Source organism: Ascoidea rubescens, assembly GCF_001661345.1.
Source record: "Ascoidea rubescens DSM 1968 unplaced genomic scaffold ASCRUscaffold_12, whole genome shotgun sequence".
Taxonomy (NCBI): domain Eukaryota; kingdom Fungi; phylum Ascomycota; class Saccharomycetes; order Ascoideales; family Ascoideaceae; genus Ascoidea; species Ascoidea rubescens.
Window position 1 is genome coordinate 37288 of NW_017962924.1, and position 21045 is coordinate 58332.

The 21045-nt window shown below is 31.2% G+C and overlaps 4 protein-coding genes across 4 annotated transcripts; all 4 read right to left on the bottom strand.

The window, feature by feature from the left end:
- Nucleotides 1-227: 227 nt before the first annotated feature.
- Nucleotides 228-2588, bottom strand: PXA2 (ATP-binding cassette long-chain fatty acid transporter PXA2; the record flags this gene model as incomplete). The annotated part of the gene is made up of 3 exons (XM_020189925.1): nucleotides 228-688; nucleotides 827-2391; nucleotides 2494-2588. Coding segments are annotated over 3 exons (2121 nt in total), but the record flags the coding sequence as incomplete, so codon positions are not given.
- An 824-nt stretch (nucleotides 2589-3412) lies between these two features.
- RIM21 (Rim21p) lies at nucleotides 3413-4498 on the bottom strand (the record flags this gene model as incomplete). Its single annotated transcript, XM_020190783.1, has 2 exons — nucleotides 3413-3798; nucleotides 3907-4498. Coding segments are annotated over 2 exons (978 nt in total), but the record flags the coding sequence as incomplete, so codon positions are not given.
- A 429-nt stretch (nucleotides 4499-4927) lies between these two features.
- Nucleotides 4928-19687, bottom strand: ASCRUDRAFT_71684 (uncharacterized protein; the record flags this gene model as incomplete). Its single annotated transcript, XM_020191978.1, has 1 exon — nucleotides 4928-19687. The coding sequence occupies one exon, from the start codon at nucleotides 19685-19687 to the stop codon at nucleotides 4928-4930; it is 14760 nt and encodes a 4919-aa protein (XP_020045630.1).
- Nucleotides 19688-20095: 408 nt separating this feature from the next.
- NSE3 (Smc5-Smc6 complex subunit NSE3) lies at nucleotides 20096-20422 on the bottom strand (the record flags this gene model as incomplete). Its single annotated transcript, XM_020189853.1, has 1 exon — nucleotides 20096-20422. A coding segment is annotated over one exon (327 nt), but the record flags the coding sequence as incomplete, so codon positions are not given.
- Between the last annotated feature and the right edge of the window lie 623 nt (nucleotides 20423-21045).

Sequence of the window (21045 nt, forward strand, 5' to 3'; positions counted from 1 at the left end):
GAATTTGGAGGACAGCAGGAGTCTGAACTTGGTTCCTACAGAGGATCTGGATTTCTTAAATTTGTAGTTTATATACCGTTTATTTTTTTACTATACTTGTGATTTATAAATGTAGATAATTGAGGGTTCTGGGAACGCGAAATGGCCCAAGAGCTGTTCAACTATCTTAAACCTTTCAACTTATCGACGTAAGTTCCATTAATGTCATTTATAAGAGTAGAATTATTGCTTAAAGAAGATAGATCTGAGTGCGATTTTTGTTTGATAAACTCATTTTCTTTGACAATTTTCAACTCGTTCATTCTGGATTGAAGAGATCCGACATTATTCAAGTTTTTCTCAATCAAAAATTTCTCATCTTGCAAGGCCAATCTCTTTTTATAATTAAATTTCTTGAAAATGTATGTACCATCACCGTTAAACTGTAGCAAGTAATTATGAAACTTCCACAAAGAGGTTCTATGGGCAACAGATATTATTGATATTTTCAACGCTTTTGTGGCGTGTTCGTACATTGCTGTTTCCATTTCTGGAGTAACCTGCGAAGTACACTCATCTAAAACAGCAAATTTTGGACGATGATAGTATAACCGGGCCATTGCTAGTTTTTGCTGGGATCCTAATGATAGCTCTTCAGACCAATTTTTAATCAAATCAAATTCATCAATTGAAACCGAATTTTCAGCATCTTTTGTGTTTTGTTTGTTCAAAATTAAGTCACCATTGTCAGCAGTGTATTTTCTCTGATCTCTAGGTGCATTATTAGTTTTATTTCGTAGTGTGAATGTTAAAGGATCGTTTTCTCCATCACTGGAAGAAGCCTGACCATCATCCACTAAATCATCCAACTCTAAAATATTTAGTATATTCCAAATTCTATCAATCGTTGATGTTCTTATTTTCAGGTCTTTGTTTTCATCATTAAATTCCATTAAAGTTTTAGGGTAGATAATTTGTCCTTTTAGAGAAGTTTTTCCTTTAATTAAATAAGGTTTTTGAGGTAAATAAAAAATCAGAGAATAATTTGGAACAATCAATTCACCTTTGGTAAATGGCCATAAATTATTTAAAATTCGAAACAAAGAAGATTTGCCGGAACCATTTGGGCCTAATATTAGCAAGTTATCTCCGTGATCTATTTTAAAAGTTAAACTTGGAATAAGGGTTTGACCTGTAGGGGTTGTTAATGGAACATCTTTGAAAGAGATCAAATTATCATTGTGATTTAAGTTATTAGTCGAAGGAAATCCGTCATCCTTTTCTTGTAAATCATTTAATATTTGTCTAAATTGAATAATTCTTGATGAAAAGCCAATTACCTCGTCGACATATTTTTTGGAAGATAAGATTTGACCTAAAGAAACCGAAGCACTCATTAATAGTCTTCTGTTTCTAATAAAATCTTGAGATATTGTCTTCTTGTTAATATTTTTTGAAAAGAAAATTGGAAAGGAGCATAAAATCAATCCTAAAGCACCCCAAGTATACTTGATAATGAAAGTTTTAGATAAGTCATATATTGCGATTTTCCTAAAAGTTGATTTTAAAAAATTTTCAATTCTAAAATAAGCCAAATCTAAATTAGATAGCTCTTTATGATAGCCTCGTAAAGCGGCGATTTGTTCGTTATTGTTTATAATTTTAGAATGAAGAGTTTTAAAATCACTTTCTATTTGAGATTGCTCGGCAGTGATTTTGGAAAATTTGGGAGAAACCAATTTTAAAAACAAAGTGGAAAAATGAACAACTAAACCAAGCAATAAAGTGCCTTCAGCTCCACCAATATTTTGACCATAATTAGCCAATTGGTTGGCGCAAATCAATAAATTAATAGAAGGATTGAATAATCGTGTTGGCAATGTACTCAATGATTTAGCAAACTTAGGAATATCATTGCAGATTCTCTGATGAGGATCGGAAATTCTGTTATCCAAATGAATTATTTTATAAAAATTATTTCTTTTAAAGTAGCTATCCTCAATCAAAGAAGAAGTCAAATTAATTTTAATCAATTTTGATAAATTGCTCGATAAGTATTCTAAAGTGGAATTAATTAACGAAATTGGAATTCCAATAACTAGCCAAATGAAAATCAACTTGATGAAATTTTTGAAATTGTTTGAAATTAAATTTGAAACTAGTTTTCCGTCTAATGAAGCAACTTTTAAATTTAGAAATATTTTTGATGACAATAAAATTATTTGAGATATTAATATAAAAATTATTTTTCTTGATTCTGCTGGATTTTTGTGATAAGGTAAAATCAATTTTATTAAATCAAAAAAAAAATTTTTAGTGATTTTTCTCTTGAGCTGTTGTTTCAAACCGGTGTCCCGATGATTTGTGGATTCTGAAATATTAGAAGGGACATTTCTGGAACTGGAACCACCACTGGAGTTAACATCAGAGTTATTTCGCGAAACAGTACTAGCAGCTGTAGTGTTGGCGTTATTATTCAAAGTCTGGTCTTTAGATTTAAAACTTATATTTGACAATTTGAAGTCACCATTCACCGTAGCAAAAAGTAGCAAAATATAGGAAGATTTTAGAATTAGGGATCTGTTCTTTATATAAAACTTTGAGAAGGAAAAATTGTATGTTTGGTTCACGGAAACTAAGCCCAACATTTCAAGAAGATTAAGCGCCGATGGAAACAAGAATGCTGCAACTTCTGAGGTTATGAAGGACAACAGAGCAGTTGTTGTATTTAAATTGAATCAAGATAAGTTCCAACTGTGGAGTCGAAGCATCATCAATGACACTGCTGCCCAATCCAGAAGTTGCTCCACTTTCACATGTCAAAGTGCCCATGCACCGCAATGCACCAGCTCTCAATGCAGGCCAGCTGCCAAGTTTGTCTTGGCATGAGTGCACTGGCATGTGACTAATCGTCGCAGTTGATTTCGTTCACGCTGTAGGTGTAAACATTGGCGTTTCCGTTGTTGGCAGACGTGTTTGTGTTACTGTTGTTGTGACCGCCATCGTTGCTGTGGGTGCTGTCTTTTTTGTCGTCCTGTCGATTGATGAAGATTTGCATTTCCCGGTTCTTGTTTTTCCGGAGCTTGTTGATTTTGTTGTTTTTCTTGTAGTTTTTCTTCAAGTTGCTGCGGATTCTGTTCTCTCTTTCTCTCAATGAGGAGGTGACTGAAGTGGATCTGGGGATGGGAAGCCCATACAATATCAATTGGTCTGTGAGATTCATGATGTTGTCAACAATGGACACCTTGTGCACCTTTCTTATGGTTTTGTCCTGAGGGGCTTGTGCAACGATGTTGTGATTGGAGTGCTCGAGACCAAAGTTTGCAATAAAATCACTGCCATCGGCGTTGCTGCTGAAATTGGCACTGTTCAGGGGATTGGTGTTCATTTTGGTGGCGGTCATGCCGTTGTTGCTGCTGCTGCCGGTGTTGCTGTTGTTGTTGTCGTAGTAGTCGTCGTAGTTATTGTTGTTGATCTCCTCTTCTTCGTAGAAGGGCCGGCCCAAGATACCGCTCTTCTCCTTGATTTTCTCCATGTGGTGCACCCGGTTGATCCACTCCCACACCAACACTGTGCTGATCACATAACAGCAAGTGTTGAAAATTTCGCTGAGCTCACTAACCCATAGATTTGACACATCTGCAATGAAAAATGCAAACTCCAAGTTGATTGTGAGAAACGTCAACGTTGTGATTAAGATCAATTTTTTTTGAAAGATGATTTTTCGTTTCATGAAACAGTATATCCCAATCAACACCGAGAAAATAACCGATAGCGATATTCGTAGTAAATAAACAAACGCCGGCAACAAAGCAAACACTGCACTGCTGTTTATGAAGTTGCTTAGGTTAGAATAACTTTGGTTACTGAACTGCAAGTTGTTTTTCACATTGTTGAATGCAATGCTCTTTGAGCTTAGAATTGAACCATGGCTAGAACTGTAGGTTGATACTGCCCAAATTACCTGAGAAATAATCGATAGTATTCCTCCCATGAAAAATGTAAATCTTTTTTCCTTTTGCCTTGAAAAGATTCGCATGATAATTTGAACCTGCACAAATTGTAGAATCAATATAGCCAAAAAATCAATGATATTAAAGGGCTTATAACTGCTTAGAAAATCGATGAATAAATCTCCGCTGTTAGAATTAAGAGCCTCATGATTCTTTTCAAGAAATATAATTGAAACAATTAATAGTAACGTCAAATTGATTGATGCTAACACTGTTCCCACCTTTAACAAAAAACTTGGTTTGGAATTGAAATTGGTAAATACTATTATGCTTAAAAATATTGTCACCACTGTTGAAGCAGTTATCGAATAAATAGTTGGAAAAATGGAATAGAAAAACAGCCCGTCATTTGGATCTCTGGAATATTTGTTCCAGTCGTTTTGGATATCGATTAACTGGTTGTTGAACAACTCATTCATATTATTCGACAGATAAACTGGCTTGGAAAAATAACAAAATGGCTTGTAATGAATTAATAGCTCGTTAGCACTTAGATCTTCACTCATAAATTTAAAGGGATAAGGTATCACTATCGATCCAGTTGAGATATGTTTCGCTGAGCATGATTCATACACCTCTTTATTTATAGGATACCTCCAGAATGCGTTTCTTTTAATTAGCTCTATCATATTGATATCAGTACTTGAGTCTTTGATATCTCATTTTTTAGATTTGGGATTATGATTATGATTACGATAACTGATCTCTGATAGCTGCCAGTATTTTTTTCGCTCTTAAACTGCGCTTTTCACCTTTCCTTATTTTAAGTTAAAAGAGGGTAACTCTTTTGTTTATTTCCCTCTCCTTCCTCACTTTAATACTACTCTTTAACTTTGTATTAAATTATAAGAAAAAATCAAAATATCATTTAAGAAAAAAAATAATATAAAACAAAAAATTCAAAAATAATTATAATATAACCCACCCAAATTTGTTCAAATTTGCTGAAATCTATTCAATTTTTGGTCAATAGCAGAAATTTCCTCTCTAATACACGCCTCCTCAACTGTTTTAACAAGTTCCTTTGTGGATTTAGCAATGTCAAATGAAATTCCTGCAAGCCGTTGTTTAAAGTGTTTATCGGCATAATCTCTATCGAATTTCCCATTGTTGCAAAGCATGTCCATTCTTCTGACACAATCATACAAGTTTTGTGTAACCCAAATGCCATGTTCTTTTAACTGGTAGTTTCTGCTTTGTGACATTGAAACCCGAGTAGCATCATACATTTGATTCACAACCTTTGTGATTGCACTTGAACTATCTCTCAATTGACCATTGGTCGAATCGGGTAGTTTGATAGTTGTTAATAATGCCTGGATCGTAGAAATCACTTGAATGGTTTGGTGCTCCAAATACAACAAAAGATGTGCCAATGTATTATCAGGATCGTCAATATCAAACGTATCAATATCAAATTCCTCGGCTTCTTTATCCAAATCATCTCTCAGTGGCGGAAGAGAAGAGTTTTCGCTGCTAGGAACAGAATAATTCGAATGTGGAATTTCTATAGGATTTGGCTTAACAGACTCGCCTGATTGATAACCATCCACTTTTTTATCATAGGAACTACCCATAACAGACAAAGTGTTATTATAGTTAATTCCTTTAACATCCAAATTATTGCCATATCCAGATTTCTGATACTCGTACTGCATTTGATTCATATTATGAGTTCGATCAGTACCTAGCAGCTTATGCGATGATGTAATAGATAAATTAGTGTTCAGAAGAGGTTCACTACCTGAAATAACCATTCTTAACCCATCGCTTTCATTTGCTCGAGTTTCTCTTTCATCAGAACCACTGGAAAGGTCTTTGTCAGTAAAATTATCACTTTGTCTCAAATTTTCAGATCTACCATCTATACTGAGAGCATCAGTTTGTTGCAATTGTGCTTTATATGAAGCCGCTGAGGAATCTACAGGCAACCTGAGAACAGTAGCCATATTTTCTTTATTGCTAACACTATCATTTTTGCTCAGAACTTGTTCATGCCAAGATGTTTGATCCATCATTAGATTTTTACTTTCATTCATAAGCCGATTTTTTGTATTGGTTTGGACATCAATATATTTGCTTTGGGATAAATTTTCAGCTTTAGAATTTTTTGCAGATAAATTTCTGTTATGATTCTTAAATCCAGATAAACTTGAATCTTCCTCTACCAAATCATCATAGTAGTGTATATCCAGAGTTTCAACGAAATTATTTTCATAATTAGATTTTGAATCAATATTTAAAGCTGTAGTTTTTCTCAGTTTTCCCAATGTTCGATTATCGTTGTTTTCATAATCCTCACTTTTCTCCACAATATGCTTTTGAATTTCGTTTGAGTTGCTTTTGTCATTTTCAACTTCATTTTCATTTGATTTGGACTTATTTGTTGTTTCTTTACCAACACCAAAGCCTTTAAGTGTAGATTGAGAAACATGATTGCTGTTATCAACTTGATTATATTTGACAGTGTGAATAGTATCATCACTGAATGAAACTTTTTCAACTTGATTCTCTTTTAAAAAGCTGGAATTTGTAGCATTATAAACACTATGCGGTTCCAAAACATTATCATTAACTATTACATTAAGAACACTTGGATGAGAAAATTCAGTGCTGTCTAGTTTTCCCATTCCATATGTTTTGTCTGTTATAATATCACCACTTTTTTCTTGTTTCTTTTCAATTTCATTTTCATTGCTTACATTTTTATCCATTTTATTTGGGTATGCTTGTGAATTGTAAGCTTTTGGGCTGGGCTCGTTCGGTTCATAACCGTCGGATTGATATTCTTTTGGTTTGTGTTTTTGTTCTTGATAATCTTGTGCTTTAGGTTGATGGTTATTTTTTATTTCGCTTAACTCTTTATAGTCATATTCTTCAGTAATTTGCTGTTGGTGATTCTGAAGTTCCGGACTGTACTGTGTAATATTTTGTTGTTGATTAATTTGCTGTTGATTATCTCTAAATTGTTGATTTTGCTGTTCAAAATTTCGCTGTTCAGTATGCTGCTGTTTATAATTTGAAGATTGTTGATCTGGTTGTGTATAAGTTTTCCACCCATAATTTTCTTGTTGATAATTAGTCTTTGAAGTATTTTCTTTTTCGGTTTTTGTTTTGCAAGTTTGATTTTGAATATAAGTTTTATCGTTTTCAGTGTTCTGCCGTAACGTATACTGTGGAAACTGGGCTTCACGATATTTTTCTTCTTGTCTTTTTTCATTCAAGTCTTCGTAATCTTCAAAATCACTTTTTTGATTAAAGGGCATCTCAGTGCTATCAGACTCAAAATTAATTTTACCCAAATACTCTTCAGGACTGTTTTCAAGTATCAAAGGATTTTGAATTAATCCAGAATTATTTGTTTCTTTACTTTTATTTATTTTGCTATCTGTTTTTAAATCTGCTTTGTATTTATTCTCCAATTCAATAAATGCCTTTGGATATGCTTTTTCCTCACTGACTTTAGTTTTTGATTCATCCAAAGTCCTTACAAAGCATTTATTATCATTGAATTCACTTTCAAGTTTATCATCATCATCATCATCATCACCATCATCATTATCATCATCAGAAGCTATTTTGTTTTGAGAAATTAATGATTTATTTTCTAACTTTTCTTTATCAGTTTTTAGAAATGGTGTATGATCTTTACTAGTATTTGAATATCTTGTTCCATCAAGATTTGTTGTTAAAGAAGAAAAGCTATCATTATTGCGTGCTTTTTGCTCTATAAAAGGATTTTGATGAATATTTTTAACATTCTGATTGTTTTTTATCTCCACATTCTTAGAAGAATTGTTTTTGGAAATCACAGCTGTGTTAATTGAATTAAGTTCAAGATTTTCCAAGATAATCTTATTTTGAGTATTTGTTAGTTTATTCTTATTATTTCTCAATCCAATATTCTCATTTGTAAAATTATTATTATCTGTAATTTCATTATTATCGTTTGCTAGTTCATTCCTATCATTTGCTACTTCATTCATATGTTTCTTTATTTTATCCTTATCATTTACTAGTTCATCTGTATCTCCAATTTTATTCGTATTGCTTACTAACTGATTCTTATCTGTTATTTCAGTCCTATCTGTTATTGTATTTTTATTATCCCTCATTTTATTCTCATCGTATACTGATTTGTTATTATTATTTTTAATTTCAGTCTCATCATGAATTAATTTAGTATTATTTTTAGTTTCAGTCTTATTAAGTATTGGCTTGTTTGTATTGCTTATTAACTCATTATTGTTGTATACTGCTTTATTTTCATTGTTTATCATTTCAGTCTCATCATATACTAAGTCAGCGATATTATCTGACATTTCATTCCCATCGTATAGAATCTGCTTTGTATTGTTTGCTAACTCATTATTACCATCTATTATTTCACCGTTAATATTTTCAATTTCAGTTTTGTCATCTACTGATTTGTTATTATTTTTTGTTTCAGACTTATCGTGGGTGGATTTAGTGTTATTATTTTTAGTCTCAGTTTTATCATATAATCCTTTTTTCTCATTATTTGTCATTACAGTCTTACCAAGTATTAATTCAGTTTTATTGGTTTTTATTTCAGTATCATCATGTAGCAATTCAGTGTTATTGTTTGCTCGTTCATTATTATCATATACTGATTTATTAATGATATTTGTCATTTTAGTCTCATCATGAATTAATTTAGTATTATTATTTTTAGTTTCAATTTTATTACGTATTGGCTTATTTGTATTACTTAACTCATTATTATCATATATCGATTTGTTCTCATTATTTGCCATCTCAGTCTCATCATGAATTAATTTAGTATTATTATTTTTTATCCCAGTGTTATCATATACTAAGTCAGCAATATTATCTGTTATTTCATGCTCATCAAATATTAATTCATTCTTACCATATATGAATTCATTATTATTACTTGATAACTCATTCTTATTTGTTATTTCAAGCTTATCAATACTCTCTCTAGAAAAAGTAAAATCTATTTTCCTAAGATTCCCGTTCTCATGATAAATATCAACAGACTCATTTGTATCTTTGTCAAGTTTTGCTATTGTTTGTAAATTATTTTCAGAGTCTGAATTTATCTTTTTTTCTATCTTACCATTATCACCAAAAAGAATAAACTCATTGGTAGCATCTTTGTTTGATATAATTTCCCCGGGAATTTCCCTTGGGTTCAGCAAGATATTTTGAGAGCTAAAATTTGAATTATCCGAATCACTTTTATACTGATGATTAATAGTTTGGTTCAAATTAGATTCCTTTTTCTCTCTTTGATGAATATCTTTTGATTCTTCAAAAACGATGATCTCCTTTTCTTTTGTAAAACCATTATTATTTTCCTCTGTAGAAATATCGAATTTTCCATTATTTTGCAGGCTGTCTGTTATATTTTCACTGTTTATGTCTTTTGTAAAACAATATGTGTTTTTCTCCAAATTTTGAAATAGCTGGTTGCCTATTTCATTGGTTATATCATCAGAAAAGTCATCGTTATTTGAATTAAAAGTCTCATAATCATGCCCGAAGTTATTTTCCTGTAATCCAATTTGCAATTCTGGTAAATAGTCTAATTTTATTTTTGAATCATCAGGATTCAGCAAAATGTCAGTTTTTTGATACTTATCATTGTAATTCTTTATTTCATTTTTTAAATCCAACTTCGGTGAAAAGTTCTGTTTTCTTATTGCTACTTTATTTGAGGATTGAATGACTAAATCTAAATTTTGATTAGAAATGTTTAAATCTTTTTGAATAAAAGAATTTGAGGTATTATTTTCATTTTCAAAAGTAGTTTTTTTTTGATCTTGTACATCATAGTATTTGTTATGATAATTTTGATCATTAAAATTATTTGGATAATCAGTTTCAGTTTCATTGTCATCATTCAAAGCCTTTTTATTATTTTCGATAGTTCTAGGTTGTTTATTGTCATTAAAATCAATGGATTTGTTTTCTTGATATTTATCAAGCTGAGAATCTTTGGTCTGGTAATCAAATTTAGAAAGGCTTCCCTTTAAATTATTTCCCACCTGATTGAGATCTTCCAAAGCAATATCTGTGTTCTTGGAATTTGATTTATTCAGCAACTCTTTAAACTCTAACAAAAGTTTTTTATTATCATCTATGTGATTCTCATCACTTTTTGAGTTGTTATCAGGATTTTTTTGAAAATCAACAGTTGAGGTGGTTTCAATTTCACTTGGATCACTTTTATTTATTGTATCGTTATGATTTTGACCCAATATTTTTTCAATATTTAGCATATTCTTATTATTTTCTTTTATATATTTGACATTATTTTCCTGTTTTGGATGTTTTATATCAACACTGTTATTGGTTTCTCGCGTTTCAGGCTTATCATTTTTTAGCTCAACAATTGATTCGATGCTACTTTGATTGTTTGTCATTGGTGGATAACAGTCTTGATCCACAAAAGATTTTAATAGATTTTCTTTAACTTGCCTCTGATTATCAACACTTTTTTCATCAATATCAAATGCATCTATCTCATTAATTATGTTACTAGTTGTTTTTTTATCTCTAATGAAATCAGAAATAACATCCTTTTTATTGATTTCTTCTCCAATTAATTTTTCATCTTCCTTTAATTCATTTTGATTATTGAAAATTATACTGTGGTCTTCATTATTACTAATAACTTGCAGTTCGCTCTTTACAAATTTGCTTTCAGTGTTCACAATATTCTCATTATCTAAATGAGAATAACTTTCTTGAGTTGAAACAAAAAAACCGCTTTCTATTTTCTTTTCATGATCAATTAAACTTTTTTGTTTTATTTTGGTATCATGAATGTTATCAATGCTGTCTAAAAGTAAGGGTTTACTTGCAACTTCTCGGTTCGCTTCTAGATCTTGAGTTTCTAAATCATTTCCATTCTCATTTATAATTTTTTGATAGTTTTTGTCAGCAATACTTCCCAATGAATTACTTCTAATTTTTTCTTTAATTTTTAAAGTTTCTTTATCATTGTTTTCTTGTTTGTCTTTTTCATTCAGCGTTTTCCTTTTATCACCAACTTCATTTCCATTCACATTTAATTGATAACCTAAATCATTTAAAAATTTATTATTCTCTTTTTCCTCATGATTTAAATCGAGTCTAATAGGTTTCGAATTTTGTTTAACATTTGCAACATTCATTGGATAACTTTTAGGAATTATTTTAGTAACATTTCCGTTTTCTTCTTTAGCATTTTTAATACTATCAATTTCGTTAAAATGAGCTAAACTAGAGTTTTCTGTATCATTTTTCCGATTTATAATATTTGGAATACAGATATCACCATAGTCGTGATCTTTAATCGAGTTTGTAGAATCACCACCATTCGTAATAATTGGTGTCAACTTCTCAAAATCTTGGCTAAGATCAATATTAAATTTATTATTCGTGTGTTTATTTAAATTTTTTTTTTCAGTAAAAATTTCCGAAGCATCATTTTCAGAAATTTCATTTGAGTATACCTCCTCTGCTGTAGAAAAACATTTATTATTTACGCTTTCTTTATTTTTATCTTCATATGCTAAAGGCTTCGGTGACTCTGTTGAACTCTTTTCATTGCCATTCAAACTTATTTTTTCATTTTTCATCTTCACACTGTTTTCATTTTTGTAGTCTTCAAATTTGGTTTTTGGTTTTTCATCTATGTCTGTGTCTGTATCTACCTTATCAGTATTCAGATAGTTCTGAGAATATTTAGTAATGCCTTCACCCTCCACATCATAAACAGTCTCTGACGGATCTTTTAAAAATATTTCTTCAATATTATAATCATCTTTCTCGAAGTGAGTATCACCTATGTTTTGAGTATTTTCTTCATTTTTTTCTTTTTGTGCTTTTTCAAAGCCAACAAATTTTGATCTGGAATTGGTTTGATTGCTTGACTGCTCATCTGATTGTTGTAGCTTACTCTTATTCTTTATATCCAAGTCCAAAACATTTTTCTCAAAAGAAGTTCCTTCATCAAACAGATCAGGTTTAGCGGTTTTATTTTTCTGAGGAAATGAAAAATCTTCTATATTGTCACTGTCGTAAAAATCATCTTGATTTCGAAAAAATTTCCTGTTATCGGGACCAATAGAAAACTCGAAATCTGAATTGTGATTGCTATCGTAAATGTTTTTAGAGATCAATCCTTGACCCTTAAAAAATTTTTCAGTGTGTGCATTTTCATGAAACGAAAAATCGCTATAATCATTATCATCTGATAAGTAATCACTATCATCATTGTTTTTGTGATCAAACTTATAAGCAAAATTTTCATTCACAAAACTTTTTTGGTTGGTTTTATATTTTTTTGAATCAACAAATCTTTTGGTTGAGCCATTATACATTTCAAAGTTAGAAGTTGAACTATTCTCGCTATCTTTGTGCAAATGTTGATGACTGTTGTCAAATTCATTATTTGAAACACAGGCTTTAACTAAAGAATCAGTCTTGTCCGACTCTTCAAGGTTACTAAAAGATTTTTTGGTTTCATTATAAACTTTCAAATTCTTTCCTTCTTTTGAACCCCTGGAAGAATCTAATTCTAGCATTTTATGATCAATATCAACTTCTGATAAATGATTAGTTAAATCAACATTGTGACTGTTGCAATCAGAATTATACAAATCAGGATTTTCAAGCAGTGATTGGTGAATATCTAAAATCTTTTGCTGTGAAAATCCAATTTTGTCGGAGTTAACGTCATTCATTTGCAAATTGTTAGAACTTTCAATTAAGTTGAGTTTAACCTCCAGAGATAAAATATCAAGCTTTTTCGGCTTAATATTCACCATTTCAAATTCTGTATGATCATCACTAGAGTTCTCTAAAAGCATATTTTGATTCAAGGCTTCAGCTTTTAAAGAAGAAAACTCTTTTGGCTGAAGAGATAGACCATCAGAAAAACTAAGATTTTTTTTAGGAATTTCAACCTTATTATCTTTTTCAACTTCTTGAGTTTGTAGTTCATTTGCTATTGTATGTGAGTTTTTTGTAGTACTAATTTGTTTAAAAGAACTGGATGAAGAAAAAGAAAATCCTTTTTTTTTATCGAACTTTTCAACAATTGGTTGTATTGGATGTTTTATGTGTAATTCAACTTTATCCGGAACCACCAAAGAATCTGTTTTGTTTCGGCTTAAAGATAGGTCTATTGAATGGTTTTCTAAGTTGTTATTTTGAATTTGAAATCCACTATTCATAATTTCAAAATCCGAATCTGAATCATACTCGTTATTAAAATCTGAACCAATTTCTTGAGTTGATATATAAGATGGTTGTTGAGTCTGATTACCAACTCTAGAATCAGAAACAAAATTTTGAGAAGGATGGTTATTAAAGTTAGTATCTTGTGAATATTTCATTTCCATCTCAAAATCTTTTAATGAACTTGAAGAGCTTAAAGAAGAAGAAAATCTGTTATTGTTGATAGAAATTACATTATCTTTGTTGACATTTTTATACTGATCATTTACTATTACTTCATTTTTCAATTTTAAATCCTGCTCATGTGTTGACGTAGTATCTAAACTTGAAATTGAATGATAATCTTTGTTATCATCATAAATGGGGGCATAATCCTGGTTGCTGGCTCTTAACGCAAACTCATTACCAGACAGTTCTTTCTGGGCTAGAACAGTATCTGATGCCTCTTTGTGTAACTGCGATGGAAATTTGGCACTGCTTCCACCAGTATTCAAACTTCTGTCTGTGAAAAATTCGCTTTCATCAGGGCTAAATTTATATTTGTGAGCTTGTTCATCCGAGCTGAAAATGTCATTTATTTCTGTCAGTTTATCGGTACTCGGAGTTAGGTGTCTATTCTCACTAGGACTAAAAATAGAAGATTCAACTACATGAATTTCCTTTTGTGTTGCTGACTCTAAAAAATTATTCTGAGTACTATTATTTAAATTATATGATTTTTTTATTTCCAAAGATTTAACTTTGGATGATTTTGTGTTTGAATTAAAAGTTGAAGAAACATTTGTTGATGAATTGTAAATCTTTTCTTTGTTCAAATCAAAACTGGATAAAATGAAACTATTTGTTTCGTCGCCATCGTTTTGTGTATTATCCAAAGGTTCTGAAATTTTTGGGTCTAAAGAACTTCTATTTTTATTAAAGTTAGTAAAAATATCATTTAACGCTGAGCTTTCAATTTTTTCTGAAAAATGAAAGCTAGAATCAGAGTTCTTTTGTTCAGTAATAATACCTTTAGAAACCATAGATTGCTCAATTAAATAATTATTACTCTCTGCGTTTAAGCCTTGTGATTTTTGAATACTAGAAGTTGCTAGAATATCAGAAGAGTTTTGTTGATTAATATTTATTTTGTTTTCAACCAACTTTGTTTGGCTTTGCTCATTCACTTCTTCATTGTTTATATCTTCAATAAGATTGTTTTCTGATTGATTTTTCTTTTTATTATCAGTATATTTTCCATTCGTATTACTATTGTTGCCTTTGTCTTCATAATTGATTTTATTATCAATAATACCTTCTGTATTATAAAGATTATCACTTATATAATAATTCTCAATAGGTTTAAATTGATGATTGTCATCATCATCTCTCTTCTCGACACTATTTTTAATATCGTCAGCACCATTTGTGTTCTCATGAAAATGACCATCTAAAGTATTAAAAGGCTTCATAACGTTACTTTTACAATCATTGGTTGCAGTTTCGTTAATATTTTGATTTATGTAATCTAAATTTTCATTATTATTATTTCTACCATCTTTGGTTTGGTTATTAATATTTTCATTATTTATGTTGTCAATGACCTTGATGCTTTTATCAATACTATCTCCTTCATTGTTATTTTTTGTTGCGTTTCCATTACTTTCACTGATCTTTCTTTCGTCGCTTTCATATTGGTTGTTACTAACATCATTGTAAAAGTTTTTCCTTTCATTATGATCCAATGTGTTACCACTATCATCACTATCATCACTATCATCATATTCTTCATATTCTTCATATTCTTCATATTTGTCAAATTTATTATATTTACCATATTGATCATATTTTTCATATTTTTCACTAATGTTATTATTTTCATTGCCGCCATTTCTATCGATGGTAGAACTAATATACTTAGCATTATCAATTTTTTGATTTTCCTTAATATATTCTTCTTCAATATCGTAAATAGTATCAAATCCATCACTGTTTTCACCACCAACACTATTCTTAGACCTATTTTCATAGTTATCTCCCTTATTGTTCATTGAATTAAAACTCTTAATACTGTCCTCTGTCAATTTATTTTTGATAATATTATCATCTGAACCTTCTTGAATCTCATGTTTTTTAGAAACAGCAAGACCACTTAAAACTTCTGCCATTCCCGATGAAACAGAGTTATGTAAAATTTCATTATTAAGAGCAGATGAATCGATTTCAGCTTGAATAGTCATCACATGAAAATCAGAATTTGCAATTTTGTTTGCAGGTGCAGTAGAATTGTAACTTGGTTTTCTTGAATTTGCCTCAAAGTTGCTAATTACATTTGAAACGCCAATGCTTGGTTTCCTGCTACCATTTATTTTACTAACTTTTGGTGGAGCTCTTAAATTTTGAATTTTATTTTGAGGTGATTCAAATTGTTTTAACAAATTCAAAATGCTAGTGGATTTTTGATGTACAACGGTTTTTGCTGCAGCCTTTGATTTGTACAGATTTTCTAATGTGAGTTTTGAAGCAATAGAGTCTATAGGAAGTGATTTAGGAGTGTGGTTTAGAGGACGTGGGACCTCTTCATTTTGATTACCATTTGGAGGGACTTTACCTAAAACCGAAGGAGAGATAATTGTTTGTTGAACAATTTTTCCTGAAGTAATTCTGGAAGCCAATGGTAGCATTTCATTTGACTTTTTAAGTGGAAAGTCTCTCGCATTTTTTAAAGAAACGGAATTGTTATCAGTGGTAGTTGATTGTGCTAAAAACCCAGAGGTTTTTAATTCTTCATTAATATGGTCAACGGTTGATTCTTTGCTCATGTTATTGAGACTAACCGTTTGTTCGCTTTCATTGTTGTGACTAACTGATTCTTTGTTTATACCATCATCAGAAGTGGAGTTTTTGCTTATATCATTATCAAAAAGTGAGTCTTTGCTCATAATATTGTTAGTAATTGAGTTTTTGCTCGTACTATTATCAACAATTGAGTCCTGACTAACATCGTAAACAATTGGTTCCTTACTAATATCAACAATTGAAACTTTGCTAACATTATTGGTAATTAATTGACCATTAAAACCATTATGAGAAGTGACATTATTGGTGTTATTATGAGTTAAATCTTTGTTTGAATTAAACTCTTCAATAAAGTTCGAGTCTATATCTAATAATTCCGAAATATTTCTGCTATGTTGATCAAAACTGTGATCGTCTTCACTTCTATCATTTGTATATATATTATTTTCAATGTTCATATTTTCAGAGTTGCCTATTATTCGAGTACTAATTTTGAGACCTTTTTTGTAAAACATTTCATTTTTTTCTAAATTTCCGTTTGTGAGACTGTCAGGTTTCTCGGTATTGAATTTACTCTGTATAGATAATAAAGGCTTTCTTATTTGATTAGAATTGAAATTCAAGTTGTTTTTACCAAAAGAATTCTTTCCTTCATTTGATGTCAAGCCTAATGAGCTGCCTTTTCTTGCAGTTCTAAAAGGTCTTGGTGCATCATCAAAATTGGTGGAATTGATTAAAGATTTGTCAAATTGTATATTGTTATTGGAGAAATTAACAAAGCTTACTCCATTTGGATTTATCTTTGCTTCTGAAATCAAATTACAAACACAAAATGATATTTCGGCAACAGCACTGTCAATCACCAATCGAGGTAAAGTCGACTGATAAAGAGAAAAATATCTAATGGAAGTGATAGCATGGGAAATAGCAGCTTTTATTAAGGAGGAGTATTCACCATGTTTAGTATTGGCTCCATCATTTGCAATCTGGCCAGATATCACAGAAATCTTGGAAATGATTTCAAAAAGTGAGTCTATATGAATCGGTTCCTGATGAATAGATACTAAAAAGCATGATATATGATGATTTAAGTCCATAATAGACTTTAGTGAAAGTAATCCATTAGGATCAAAAAATCTAGCCAGGTATTTTTCAGATAAATCTGGGAATTGTATTTCTTTTGAATTGAGATTGAAAGTATGAGGGTTTTCATTGGATTCTTGTAAATCTGAATACTTGGTTTTCCATTCAGCTACTTGGTTCTTCAAGTCTGCAACTTCTAATTCTCTAGTTTTAATTATTTGCTCTTTTTCATCTTCGATTTTTTTCTGAAGTTGAAATTCTCTGTCTCTATCTTTGTTGATTATAGACCTATGTGACTCAATTTGTGAATCTTTGATTTCTATTTCGTTATCTTTATTTTCCAATTCATTTTTAAGATAATCAACTTCAATATTGTTTTTTTCTATCTCATTTCTTAAATCGGCAATTAGAATATTTTTTGATTGTAAGTTGGCTAAAATTTCATTTAAGTCTTTTTCTTTAGAGATAATTTGGTCTTGCATTTCTTTATTTTTTAGAAAAACTTTCTCATTTTGTGCACTATAGATGTCGAGATTTTCTTGAAGAGATTTATTTTGGTCAATCAAAGTAGTATTTTGGGTTTTTAAATCATTAAAGTCTAATTTTAATAGGTTGTAGTTTTCATTAAAAGAATGATTTAAGGATTTTTGATCGGATAGATTTGATTGCAAATCCAAGATATTGGAATTACGTTGTTCAAGAATAATATTAAGGTCATTGATTTTTGAATCATACTTTACCTTTTCGGCCTCCCATTCTTTAGTAAATAGATTGAATTGATCATTTGATAGTAAAAGTTTTTGTTTTTGGTTAGCTAAATCAGATTCTAATTTAGCGAGTTTGAAATTGAGATTTGATTTATCTTTGTCATTTTGTGAAATGGTGTTATTTAGAGTTATGATTTTTTGTTCCAAGTTAGTTATAGTTTGATCCATTTTAGTTCCTTCTTCTAGAAGTAATTCGATTTCTCTATCTTTATCTCTTTTATTTGTATTTAATGATAAACCACGTTTTATAGATGAGGTTCTAGAAGCCAAGCTATTAGAGTTTTGATGAGAATTGGAATGAAAGTTATAATTTGTTGGAGATTCGGAGGAATTTTCAGGGATAAGAGATTTTGAGATTGCATTTGAATGACTTCTGAGGTCAGTTATATCATTCAAGTCAGGAAGAAGATCATTCTCTGGAGTAGATTCTTGGGGAGAGTCAATTTGATGATGATCGTCAATTTTTAGAGGAACAGTTTTCTGGGGTGAATATTTTGTTGATGTGGATTTTTCGGGTGAAGTTTGATCAGAGATGGATTTCTCAAGAGAGATTATTTTATTGGTGGAAGGTAAGTTTTGATGAATAACTTTTCCGTTTTGATTTTGATTTTGATTTTGATTATTTGGGATTGAAGGTTGAAATTGATCATTGGGGGGTTCTTTTTGAATTTCTGGAACAAGTTCTTCATCACTTTCTTCATCACTACTCCAAGCCAAAGTTGATTTTGTAGGAATAACAGTCCCAGTTTGCACACCAACAGGCATTGTAGGAATAGATGATTCAAGCAGTTTAGAGTCATTAGAAGTATCTTTAGTATTTTTAGTATCTTTGATATCTTTAGTATCTTTAGTATCTTCATTTTTAATATTTTCGATATTTGGTTCAATTATAGGATTGTCTTTTTCAAATTTGGGATTATCTTTTTCAAATTTGGGATTATCTTTTTCAAATTTGGGATTATCTTTTTCAAATTTGGGATTATCTTTTTCAAANTTGGGATTATCTTTTTCAAATTTGGGATTATCTTTTTCAAATTTGGGATTATCTTTTTCAAATTTGGGATTATCTTTTTCAAATTTGGGATTATCGTTATTAAAAGTATTTTTATTGAGATTTTCAATAGTTTCATGAATATCATTTAGCACATTTTTATCTTTTGAGGGGGAGGAAAATGGCATTTGGGTTTTATCTATAGTATCTTCTTTTTCTTTAGGCGTAGAAAAGCTTGTTGTGGATTGGTTTATGAGGGTATTAGATTGAGCAGAAGTGAATTCGGTATCAATTTTGTTTTGATGGTGAAGATTGTTATTGTAGTTCGAAAGATTAGGGTTATTAGCCAAATTTCTTCGTTGAATTTCGTAAGAGATATCATTTGCCAAATCTCTGAATCTTGTGAATGGTAAAAAAGCAAGTTTTTTCCTTGCATGATTTCTATTTGGGTGAAGATTTTTCTTGGGCAACAAATGATCTAATTTTTTTTGAGAGTCGTTATTTAGAGCGTTATTTTTCAATAGGTTGTCGATTCTGTCGTTGTTAATTCTTCTTTGCAATTCATCGTAAACATCAATGCTTAACTCGCAAAACTGGGTGACAGATAGTTTGGCTAGCTTTTCTCTTGCACGTTCGGTTCTGGTGGTGGAAGACTCTTTTCTTTTGATATCAGAAGTAGAGTCAAGAAAGGTTTTGAGGGAATTGAAATGAACAGTCAAATCTTTGGGAGGCCTGTTTTTTTTTTGGATTGGAATTGAGACATTGGAATTGGGTTTGGAAGTAGAAATAGGAGTAGAATTAGCGAAGGGATTGGAATTGGAGCTGTAATGTTGGCTAATGGGGGTTGATGGTTGGCTCATGTTTTGGGGTATTTTTCAGATAGTATCTTTAAAAAGTGGATTTAAAGTCCATTTAAAGAGCAGTGGTTGGGAGGGAAAAGAAAGACAAAATAATAGCAGAAAAAGAGAAGACAAAAGGGATACAAAAAACTAAGATATAATATAGCGAAAGACAGCCACAGACCACAAAAGCAGCGAGAGCAGTTGTTAATCAGAGAAAAACGCACTTTTCATTTCACGTTGAACAAAACCAAAAACACCTCCTTTCTTTTCCAGCCCTAAACACACGCTGCGGCCACGGCGCTAGGACGCATTGGGACGCAGTAGGGCTCTCTTGTCACCGCTCCAGCACGGTGGGTCTGCTGTCTAGCTGTACGCTTCGGTCAAGCTGTAACGGGCCAGTTCGGCAACCGCGTCATCCCCGTCCGTCAGCCCGTACACGAACCGAACTAGCTCGACCATGCTTTCCTTCGGGAATTCGGCCTTTGCTCTTCGCCCGATTGAGTACTCGATCACTTCGTCCATGTCGTCTCGTATCACACTTTTAAAGAGGTACTCGTTTTTCTCTAGTGCTTTCAACAAGTCCTCCAACGTCACATCGCTGTTGTTGAGATTCAATCCCTCGATTGTGCTTGACAAGCCCTCGATCCCAAAATGTTTTTTGAGTAGCTCTACCAACTCGGTTTGGTTCATGTTGTTATTGCTGAGAGATACGATCGAAACTATCAACAAAACATATCCGTTGTAAATGAGCTCATCGGAATTTAAAGGCAAGTTGTAATTTTTGTTTAAATCTTTTGAGATTGTAAGTGAATCAAACCCTGAACTGGAGTCTTCGTGATCAAACAAATTCTCAAAAAACTTATTCGAAGACTCAGACCAATATTTGTGCAAAACGATCTCGTCTTTGTTTTCTAAATTGGAAACCAATATGTAGCTCTTTTGAGAGCTTGTTTGTCCATTATTGCTACTGTTGCTGGTGTTGTTGTTGTTATTGTTGTCATTTTCATTTTCATTTGCATTTGCATTTGCATTTGTACTTGTATTTGTATTTGCATTCGAACTTGCATTCGAACTTGTATTTTGATTCTCTGTTTGATTGGAATTTTCATTACTATTATCATTTCGTCTTTTGCTATCCATTGCGATCTTTGCTCGTCTGACATTGGCTTTTTTCGAATTATTGGAATTGGAGCTAATTGTTTTTAATGGCAATACAACCAACTTCATTCCAAATGTTTCATCTAAGATTTTTTGAGCCTTTTCAAACACTTTATCAAATTTAATACTTTTAAATGTTTTGTCCTGCCAAACAACTTTCTGTAATTGTCCCCTGGTTATAATAGTCCTTTGAAATTCTAATGACAAAACACCACGAA